The sequence below is a fragment of the Bombina bombina genome, chromosome 6 (genome assembly GCF_027579735.1).
Source record: "Bombina bombina isolate aBomBom1 chromosome 6, aBomBom1.pri, whole genome shotgun sequence".
NCBI lineage: Eukaryota > Metazoa > Chordata > Amphibia > Anura > Bombinatoridae > Bombina > Bombina bombina.
Genome location: NC_069504.1, coordinates 5,316,345 through 5,328,235, shown reverse-complemented (window position 1 = coordinate 5,328,235; position 11,891 = coordinate 5,316,345). Strand labels below are relative to the sequence as shown.

The following is an 11,891-nucleotide window of genomic DNA, read 5'->3' as shown; positions in this document are numbered from 1 at the left end:
GGGAAAGAGAGAGAGGATCTACCGGTATAAGGTAGATCCCAAAAAGACCAGGGTTGTTGCACAAGTACATAGTGCAAGTACATAAATCAATCAATCAGCATGAATTCATTATCAATTGTGAAAGAAGACCTTTTAGTTGATAATTATATGTTCTCACACATCATTATTATTAGGCACTAATGCTATAAACATAATTATCCTAAAGATAAAAAGCAATAGTAAAATGAATAGATCTTAAACAAAAATTGTGACTGCACAATGGACATTTCACAGACACTGCAGAAGACCACAGTCTGCATCTCTGAAACCTTCTCCAGATTGTCTTGCATAGGTGGAGATGAGACTGGCAGTTGCGAGGGGGATAATTTATTAGCAACTGATATAGAGTGATCCGCAGTCTGTGTAACATTTTCAGCAAGAGGATCAGTAGACATAGATTTGAGTAGTTGCTGCGTAGAAAGGACAGGATCTCTACCCGAAATCATACCTATCTCCAAAACTCACAGCCTCCTCTCCAACTAAGAGAAGTACTGGTGAAGGAGGGTCGTTATTTCAGTTTCTCATCTAGTAATAGCCTTCATTGTGCTTATAAAAACTGGAGGGGAGCCAGCTTCTGGGTGAGTACCAGTATTAGTAGTGTAGATGAAAAACACAATCTCAAAAAAACTGCAAAACCTATATTACCGGGGCGTTCTAAGGTCTCACTTATAGCCACCACGGAAGGCCTTGTCGGTCTGAATCAGAACTTAGGATTCATACATACGGCAAACCACATATCAGTTGATTTAGCAGGCCATAGTACAGTTATTGGTGATCGTTGTTTTTAAGTATGATGTTTATACACTACGGCGGATCATCTCATTTTTTCCAAGAGCTTTCAATATTGCAACCTGAAATAGCCGCTGCCCAGAGATGCCCCAACATAAACATTTATTTTGACTTTACTGTTTTATGTACCATTTTGCAACTTTATGCATTTTACGTTTTTTTGTGTCTTTTAAATCTACACTTAGAGGAGTGCACTCTTGTTCTTTGTTTCGCCAAAAGCCCTGAATGGAATTATTAACGGCTAATATACTATAACTTTGGAGCCTATTTTGCTAATCATGATGTCTTAAAAATGTTTTTCAGTAGAGCCTCCTCTCAAGAATGAAGATTGTGTGGAAGAATTAAATGCTCAATGTAGAGCAAACGGAGAGATTTCAAAACAAGCAAATAAAAAACTTTTATTTCTGAAACCTTTTAACAGAGAAAGCAAAGAAAATTCTGCTCTGAAGAAATCAGAACAATTAAAGAGAAGAGAGAAACACTTTTTGTGCACTGACTGTGAGAAAAGCTTCACGCGCAAGTCGTCCCTTATTGTACACCAGAGGATACACACTGGGGAGAAACGCTACGTGTGTATAGAGTGCAGCAAGAGATTCGGTCTCAAGTCCTCTCTGGTCAGGCACCTTAGGACTCACACTCCAAAGACCCTGAACATTTGTCCTGACTGTGGGAAATGCTTCACTCGATATTCCAGCCTTTTCCAGCACCAGAAAGTGCACAGACGGGAGAAGCCTTATAAACGTTCCTGGGGTGAGAAAAGCTTCTCTCAGGTAGCTCTGACTCACAGGAGAAGACACCAAGGAGAGAAGTTATGTGAGCAGACGTGTAAGGATAATCTCCATGAAACAACCGGAGACATCCACAGTCAAGGTCAAAGCACCGAGGGCCACCATGTTAGTCAGGAATATAATGAGAGGTTTTGTGAGCTCAGTGGAGAACACACAGGTAAGGGAGTGAGAGCTGAGTTTGTATAATGTTTGTAATTGTGTGTGTGACCTAATAACATCATTGTCTTTTGTCTTCCAATGCTAATGTCCCCATGATGAGACCCCTACTTTAATACACATGGGTAACAAATTATACAAAGAAGTAAATATGAATTACTGATAACAAAAAGCAGTGCTCCTATACAGAACCTACTACAGGCCACATCTACTTTAAATGCCCCTTGGGCGAGATATACATAAGCATACCTTATCATTACTAGTGCTTGTCCTATGCAGAACATTTTTCATCTAAGCTAAGCTGTTCTAAGGTGCTTAGACATATATGTAAAACATTTTTGTTGTTGTGTGGAATTTCTCTCTTCTTTGTGTTCTCCTTCCAACATATTTCTCTCAGCACACCACTTACCAATGAAAAAATCTTCCCCTTAAAGGGGGAGAGACAATAGTTCAAATCCTAAGATAAAACAGATGGGTATAAGACCTTCCTTCCTGCCAGGTGCATTTCTTTCATTATATGATGAGAGTCCACAAGACATCACATGTAGGATTACACTACACTCCAGGGCGAGGAGGCAAAAACACACCTACATATCATAGCTTTAATCCCCCCCACTCTCCCATAATCCATCAGTCACATTTTTGCCCCCTAGATGGAGTGAGGTAAATTCTGAAGTTGTGATCCTTACTTTGATAAGGGTTCTGTAACCAATTTTTTTTTATTTTTTTTTATTATATTTTTTATTTAGGTTGAAAATCAAAAACAATACAGGATTGCATTATGAGAAGCCAAAGTGAAACAGAAAAGAGCAATTAACAAGATTGTTATTACATATATATAAACTGGAGTTAAGAGATTCCTTGGTATAATGTTATCATACTATAATACTGCATATAATATATGGCAATATTGAACACCGACAAACCTCAGTTTTTGATTCTGTGTGAGATTAAGTTTCCCCTTAAACATTTTTTAACTATAAGTCAAATATAGATTCCCCAAATTACAAACAGTTGCCTGTTTTGGACCACCAGGTATATATACTAGACAGTAGAGGGGAAGCTTTAGGGGAAACGACAAAAAGGGTCACTCTTGGAAACTAACAAATGATTTATTTAAATAGTGACTGTAAAGCCTGGATCAAATATATAGCACGTGGCAGAGGTCTCTGGGGAAATCCATATTTAAGAAACAAAATACTCAAGAAGGACCTAACATCCAACCAAGATAATTAAGCGCTATTAAGACATGCCTGTTTTGGGTATGGTATAAAGATTCAACTTACTTATAATATTGAGTAAGTTATGCTGACCATTCTTGCTAAGGTAGGTGAAAAAAGTGAGGTCAGCACTATGATAGAAAGTAAGAATTACTGTTAAGAGTAATAAGGGTTGCGGTATGGGCGAGATAAACCGAGCAAGCAGTCTTCCTGAACTAGGAGGCCCATTATGTGGTGGTGGGGGAGGAGGTGGTTGTTCAAATATGGCAGGTAAATACACAGCACATTATTTTAATGGATGTGGGGGAGGATAGTAGCTCAAAACCTTTTAACTAAGCATCATCAGTGTTACATTAGTGCTTAATGTAGACGCCATCTATATAGGTGATATAATGGCGATGGATCAACTTCAATATCTGAAAAGGAACAAAATAGAGGGTTGTTATAAAATAAATGTACAGTTGGGCATAATAAGTCTTAGAGCGCCGCCTCGGCTGCTGGCAACGCCTCTGTTATGGGTCAATAAGTCTCAACAGACAGAAACTTAAAATGAGTTCCTTGGCTTACTATAAAATAAAGATAATTGTTCTGCAAACAGGTCAGAACTTGTGCAAGCAGATGACAGTACTTTCACCCCCAGGTAAGTTGTGCTAGGCACTAATAAGGATGTTTAAAAGACTAATGAATATGTCTAGGATAGCTGTGGGCACAGCACTGTCAATCAGCATACTCATGATTGTATCCTACATACAAGGAGCCAGTGTAGAAAGGTAATAAATGTGAAATCTCATACTAATAGAGAGATACATGGAGGTAGGCATCTTTAAAGTATATGAGAAATAAGTAGCCACTCTTTAAGACTAGTACTTAGGCTAGATTAAAGGCACTATGTGAGTAAAATGAAACAATACTACAGAACCCTGTTTAGATAGTTCTTGTCTATAAGACACAATACAACAAGATATGTGCATAAATGTCCCAGCAATCCTCTGAGCATTGTTAAAGGAGTATATATATATGTATATAAATATAAAGCTTAGAACAAACATCAATGGATATCTTCCTTAACATTAAGGCAGGGAGACTCTGTACCTAGATTTGCTAGCAATCAGATATGTCTTAAACATCAGGGACCCTGGATCCAAGTCTAAATAAAGGCTTCTGTGTAACATTAAACTGTATCGGTGACTGGTCAACCCTGGAAAATTTGGAGACCAGCCCTATTTTCCGTTGACTCAGTATAATGCGCACACCCCATTTTTCTCAAAGGGGATTACTGGGATACTCCTTCCCCCAATATTTTGCTTCAGAATTATATTATATTAGTTTGTATTAAAAACAAAAGGTGCCAGATTGTTATATACACTCTAAAGCCCAATTGCATCCATTAATAACCCTTTTAAATTCTAGCTTTCCAGCCCCAGCTGCTGCAGCCCACCGGGAAATCTCCTGGTATCCTGGTAGGCTAATATGGCCTCTTACCAACATATATCCATCAAGCATATAAGTACACTCAAAGCACAAAACTCAGATTAGTATGTATAATATAAACAGTGACAGTCATCAAGGTCCTTCTTTTAACATTAGCTTTAGTCAGCAGGAGGCAGTGGAGAAAAATATATAAATACCTAGTTGTGACCTGCATATATAGAAGTAGAAGATGTGTCTGTGGAGAGCAGCACAATAAATGTATAACTGGGAATCTTGGAGCAGACCCAAGTAATATAGTAAGCTAAGACAAACGTGTACAAAAATATACAGCTAGATTACGAGTTTTGTCGGTAAAAACTTGCGTTGCTAACGAGCCTTTTTTTTCTAGCGCTCACTTTAAACAACACTGGTATTACAAGTTTTCTGAATGGCTGCGTTAGCCTCAGAAAAGTGAGCGTTGAGCAAATTTAACCCCACTTCTTCCTGTAATAACAGACAGTGCTATTAGGCGCGGACTGGGTACTCAACAGCAACCCAGCTTGCTGATACTTCCAGCGTGTCTCCAGGAACACCTCAGGATCTCCTTTCTTGGACTGGAAAGACAGACTGCCCAAATCTGCAGATTCACAGGTCAGGCAGATAATACTGGCAGTGTCCACGGCTCCCACATTAAGCAAAGACAGTCCCAATATATATGGTTAGGATAAAGGCGGTGTGATTAGTAGAAATGATCAGTAGCAGTTCCAATGTCAAATATAAAAAGATTGAATTTATTAAAAAGTTAAGAGATTTAAAAACTGGAACAGGATAAAGCAAACATATCCCTCCTGTTAACATGAAACGCGTTTCTCTGCTGTAATGCTGTTTCATCAGGCATATATGGCTAACTGATCATAGCTCTACTATATATACACACACACCAAACAAATCAATTAATCAGTATAACGAGCACCTGGAGTTCTCCATCAAGGGGAGGAACCACAGTTTCTTAACCCTTCATCTATGGCTTATACTTCAAATAATTAAAATCAACATAAATATAAATGTGCATATGTCTCATGTAACTTGGGGAAGTTGCAGCCAAATTAGAAGTGTACTTCAAATACATATATTTGCATAGTGATCAAAGGTTAACAAATAAAAATCCATATAGGATCGATGTAAAATTAAAATCAGTGTCATGAAGGAGGAAAATAAAACGCTTAAATAAATACTGCAAAAGTGTATCAAATTGTGTCAAACAAATGTCGTATACATATATATATGTTAACAACGGAGTTTAAAAGAATTAATGCTTAATGTAACGTAACCGCTCACCCTACCAATAAATGACAAGGAGGTACCGCCTACCAATAGTAATCCTTTACGTCAGTCACTAACAACCAGACCCCCTTTCCCCATAACATATATTATTGTTGATCACGTGAACGCCACTGTAGCCAAATGAAACACTTCTCGTCAGGAGCTGCAAATCAATAACTACGTGAGGCTGTGTCACCACTCACTGGAGAGGAAGCGTGTGTGAAAATAAATGGCAGTGGATGATAGCGATGAGAGGCACATGCAGAGGTGGGGGTGTGTAACGTCAACGTCTAACTATTGGTGGAAACGATACACCCACCAGACACCATGCAGCCTATCATACAAATATATAAGATGATAAACAACGGGCGATCATGGAGAAAAACTAAGTGTCCCAATACTACAACAATAATCATCTCATAATGTGATAAAGTGATAATATAGCAAAAAGAACCGAAATACAGACCTACTCAAACGATGTTAAAAATATATAGAATGACCAATGGATAATAAATAATAAATATAAGTATAAGGTGTTCATATTCATACCAATATTGGGATGGTTTTTTTTATATATATATATATATATATATATATATATATATATATATAATAAATGTCCATAGGGCACTGCACACACTTTCAGTAGATCAAAATGCCCGGGGTGCATTCAACAGCAAACATATAAACAGAAAATAAGAACGCACTCGCCGGGTCTTACTTAGATATCATTTAATCAAAGTGACGTTTCGGGGTTGTTAGCCCCGTCCTCAGACCATTCCATATATTAAAATACAAGTCATACATTACCCTCCACCATCAAAACGTACTACCGGAAGTGCCTCCGGCATCCTGCAGGTCACATTGCGCAGGTCCGCCGGTTGCCCCAGCAACCAAAGTAAACAAACTGTAAAACGGAACAAAAGTTGTTAGACAATGCATTAACAAAGCTATCTGCAGTAAATATTATGGGCAATATCTAAGAATTATGGTCACCTTTATTCAGTTAGTGTATTCACCATAAATATCCACTATTTGAGTCTCAAGCTTAATACAAGTATACTACGAGTATACCAGGTTGTCATACCAACCACTGTAATAGGCATACGTCATTGGGGACTCAAATAGCCAATATTAAATAGACATTACAGATATTGATATCGCTCAGCTGTAATCATTTGCACATATTAAGGTATAAATATTTCCTAAATCCCTATAAACTACTCCCTATATTTAGATACTCCCCTAAGCTATAACATATATGTTCCATAATGTGGGACTAAATCAGGGCTATGATTATAGAGGGAACATGAAATGTGTTTTAACTCATTTTTTGAGCACTGTAACGTACTAACATAACTCCCCAACACATAAGCGATGTTTCTGCCTGGATGACATTATAGAAAACAGTGCCAATCCAATTGTGTATTTAACCCCTTGGGGAATAAAGTCCCCAAGTTGTAAATCCACCTGGATTCTTTTTGCAATAAAAGATTGGCTCTATCACCACCCCTATTGAGTTTGGGCACGTGATTCTTTTTCTTGAATTGCCAGCCTAATAGCAGCGCGATGGTTGGCCATGCGGATACAGAGGGTGTCAACCGTCTTGCCTACATAAAAAAGGCCACATGGACAATGTAAGAGATAAACTATGAATTCTGTTGTACACGTTACTCTATATCTAATCGTGTACTTTCTATTCTATATAGTATGGGGATGTAAGAATGTCTTGGTGTTACTCAACCCACTGCACGTAGTGCAGCCGAGACATCTATAGCATCCCACTTTCGGAGATTGGAGCCAAGTTGTCTTCTTGTAGCTGTCCACAGGATCCACTTTAACTAGAGTGTCCCTTAATGATCTTCCTCTCCTGTAGCTCACTCTTGGAGGCCCCATTGTGGTAAATGGTAGTGTTGGATCACTTGTCACTATCTCCCATTGATCTCTTACAATTTCTGGTACTTCCTTCTTATCAGCGGTGTATGTAGTTAGGTAGGTCAGACGATTTTCCGTCCCCAGAGGTTCTCTTGTGCATAGGGCCTTATCCTGTTTCATATTCCAGAACTCTGAGAGATGTTTATCAATATGAGCTTGTTGATATCCTCTTTGTAGAAATCTTTCTTTCATGTCCAGTAGTTGTTCTTTGGCTTTCTCAGGGTCACTATTATTACGGACTACCCGTTTGAATTGTGATATTGGTAGAGCCCGCTTTAAGCCAGGTGGGTGGCAGCTTGTGGCTTGTAATAATGAGTTTCTGTCCGTAATTTTTCGGAAGAGAGTGGTTCCCAATTCATCCCTCTGAATGGAGATTCGTAGATCTAAGAAATCCACTGTGGTTTTGTTGTAATCCATTTTAAACTGTAGATTTGGTAGAACCTGATTCAATTGCTGGAACTAATTAGATAATTCACTTTCTGAGCCATCCCAAACCAAGAACAAATCGTCAATATAGCGGCGAAAGAATAGTATCCTAGTGTCCTTGAACAATTCTGTGTGATATTGTTCAAATTCCGCCATTTATATGTTGGCGTACGATGGGGCCACACTCGACCCCATCGCCGTTCCAAGCAATTGAAGAAAGTATCTATTCTCAAAACGAAAATAGTTCATCTTAAGGCAGAATTCCAAAAGTTCTAGTAGCCAATCCATATTTGGACCTACGTACGGATATCTGCACAGGTGATAACGTACAGCCTCTATACCTTGGTGATGTGGTATCACCGTATAAAGGCTCACCACATCAAGGGTAACCAGATATTCAGTTCCCTTCAGTCCTTTGATTGCCTTTAGTTCCTTAATCAAGGAAATAGAATCTAATAGGAATGATGGCATATTATTAGCAGATCAATTAAGCAAAGGATGTATGGCTTCCAAAGATCTTTGCAGGAACAACTTGACGAAGATGGAGAGAAAAGCTTTACAGGATCTAAAGGCAAATCATTCCATTATTTTCCGCGAAGCAGACAAAGGTGGGGCGGTAGTACTATTCATACTATCAACAGGAGATTATGTCCCAGTTGCAAGATAAAAACACCTATAGACAACTACCTGGGGATCCAATTTGGACATTCAAGAGACAAGTGGATGAGTCTTTACACAATGCCCTAACGGGCGGGTTGATTGATGAAAAATTGCTGACCTATCTAACAGTACAGTTCCCAAGGACGCCAGTGTTTTATACACTGCCGAAGGTACATAAACACGCCACCCGACCACCAGGGAGAACAATAGTGTCAGCAATAGGATCTCTACTACAACCAATTGCTGTGTATTTAGATTCTATCTTGCAACCCATTGTCCATAATATGCCATCATTCCTATTAGATTCTATTTCCTTGATTAAGGAACTAAAGGCAATCAAAGGACTGAAGGGAACTGAATATCTGGTTACCCTTGATGTGGTGAGCCTTTATACGGTGATACCACATCACCAAGGTATAGAGGCTGTACGTAATCACCTGTGCAGATATCCGTACGTAGGTCCAAATATGGATTGGCTACTAGAACTTTTGGAATGCTGCCTTAAGATGAACTATTTTCATTTTGAGAATAGATACTTTCTTCAATTGCTTGGAACGGCGATGGGGTCGAGTGTGGCCCCATCGTATGCCAACATATACATGGCGGAATTTGAACAATATCACACAGAATTGTTCAAGGACACTAGGATACTATTCTTTTGCCGCTATATTGACGATTTGTTCTTGGTTTGGGATGGCTCAGAAAGTGAATTATCTAATTGGTTCCAGCAATTGAATCAGGTTCTACCAAATCTACAGTTTAAAATGGATTACAACAAAACCACAGTGGATTTCTTAGATCTCCGAATCTCCATTCAGAGGGATGAATTGGGAACCACTCTCTTCCGAAAAATTACGGACAGAAACTCATTATTACAAGCCACAAGCTGCCACCCACCTGGCTTAAAGCGGGCTCTACCAATATCACAATTCAAACGGGTAGTCCGTAATAATAGTGACCCTGAGAAAGCCAAAGAACAACTACTGGACATGAAAGAAAGATTTCTAAAAAGAGGATATCAACAAGCTCATATTGATAAACATCTCTCAGAGTTCTAGAATATGAAACAGGATGAGGCCCTATGCACAAGAGAAATTCTGGGGACGGAAAATCGTCTGACCTACCTAACTACATAAACCGCTGATAAGAAGGAAGTACCAGAAATTGTAAGAGATCAATGGGAGATAGTCACAAGTGATCCAACACTACCATTTACCACAATGGGGCCTCCAAGAGTGAGCTACAGGAGAGGAAGATCATTAAGGGACACTCTAGTTAAAGTGGATCCTGTGGACAGCTACAAGAAGACAACTTGGCTCCAATCTCCGAAAGTGGGATGCTATAGATGTCTCGGCTGCACTACGTGCAGTGGGTTGAGTAACACCAAGACATTCTTACATCCCCATACTAATAGAAAGTACACGATTAGATATAGAGTAACGTGTACAACAGAATTCATAGTTTATCTCTTACATTGTCCATGTGGCCTTTTTTATGTAGGCAAGACGGTTGACACCCTCCGTATCCGCATGGCCAACCATCGCGCTGCTATTAGGCTGGCAATTCGAGAAAAAGAATCAGAACAGCCTGTTGCAAGGCATTTTGCGATGTGTGGCCATACGGTTAGTGATCTAAGATATGTGATCATTGATCACGTGCCCAAACTCAATAGGGGTGGTGATAGAGCCAATCTTTTATTGCAAAAAGAATCCAGGTGGATTTACAACTTGGGGACTTTATTCCCCAAGGGGTTAAATACACAATTGGATTGGTACTGTTTTCTATAATGTCATCCAGGCAGAAACATCGCTTATGTGTTGGGGAGTTATGTTAGTACGTTACAGTGCTCAAAAAATGAGTTAAAACACATTTCATGTTCCCTCTATAATCGTAGCCCTGATTTAGTCCCACATTATGGAACATATATGTTATAGCTTAGGGGAGTATCTAAATATAGGGAGTAGTTTATAGGGATTTAGGAAATATTTATACCTTAATATGTGCAAATGATTACAGCTGAGCGATATCAATATCTGTAATGTCTATTTAATATGGGCTATTTGAGTCCCCAATGACATAGTCCTATTACAGTGGTTGGTATGACAACCTGGTATACTCGTAGTATACTTGTATTATGCTTGAGACTCAAATAGTGGATATTTATGGTGAATACACTAACTGAATAAAGGTGACCATAATTCTTAGATATTGCCCATAATATTTACTGCAGATAGCTTTGTTAATGCATTGTCTAACAACTTTTGTCCCGTTTTACAGTTTGTTTACTTTGGTTGCTGGGGCAACCGGCGGACCTGCGCAATGTGACCTGCAGGACGCTGGAGGCACTTCCGGTAGTACGTGGTGATGGTGGAGGGTAATGTATAAAAGTTTGACTTGTATTTTAATTTATGTAATGGTCTGAGGACGGGGCTAACAACCCCGAAACGTCACTTTGATTAAATGATATCTAAGTAAGACCCAGCGAGTGTGTTCTTATTATATATATATATATATATATATATATATATATATATATATATATATATATATATATATATATATTCAAAGTGACTAAATGTATAATTAATTAGTGCATATTCGCCGTTCTACACCTAATATGAAGTAAGTGATATCTACAAAAAAACGAATATAAAGGGTCCATAGAATATAAACCAACAAAGATATAAAAATAGAGCAAAAACAGACCAGTCCCTAAGGCTCATAAGAACTACTGGAATAGTAAAAAGTGAATAAGTGAAAAATATGTATAAAGAGGAAACCTAGAATGTGAAACTACAGATAGGAAGACCTATTGTTGCGGGTATCAATGGTGTCACGGATAGACTTTCTGAATATATTGATATATTTTTACAGAAATATGTTATACATCTACCTTCATATATCCGTGACACCAGTGACCTTCTCAACAAATTAAGTACCTTTGTGTGTAGGGGAAAACATATTTGGCCCACTTGTGATGTAGGAGCCCTGTACTCGAATATCCCCCATGAGATTGGAATTTGAGTGATTCAAACTTTCTTAAATGATGATATATATATATGTAACTGTCGCAAAAGGAATTCCTGGTAACAATAATAGTGTTTATTTTGAAGCACAACTATTTTCAGTTCCTTGATGATTTTTA

At 38.5% G+C, this 11,891-nt stretch overlaps 1 protein-coding gene across 1 annotated transcript in view; it reads left to right on the top strand.

The window, feature by feature from the left end:
• Positions 1–258: 258 nt before the first annotated feature.
• LOC128662506 (zinc finger protein 271-like) overlaps positions 259–11,891 on the top strand; it is a 454,586-nt gene continuing 442,953 nt past the window's right edge. Inside the window, exons 1-2 of the mRNA XM_053716285.1 lie at positions 259–331; positions 1,132–1,773. Coding sequence (XP_053572260.1) covers positions 259–331; positions 1,132–1,773 — 715 coding nt within the window. The remainder of the gene's footprint in view (positions 332–1,131; positions 1,774–11,891) is intronic.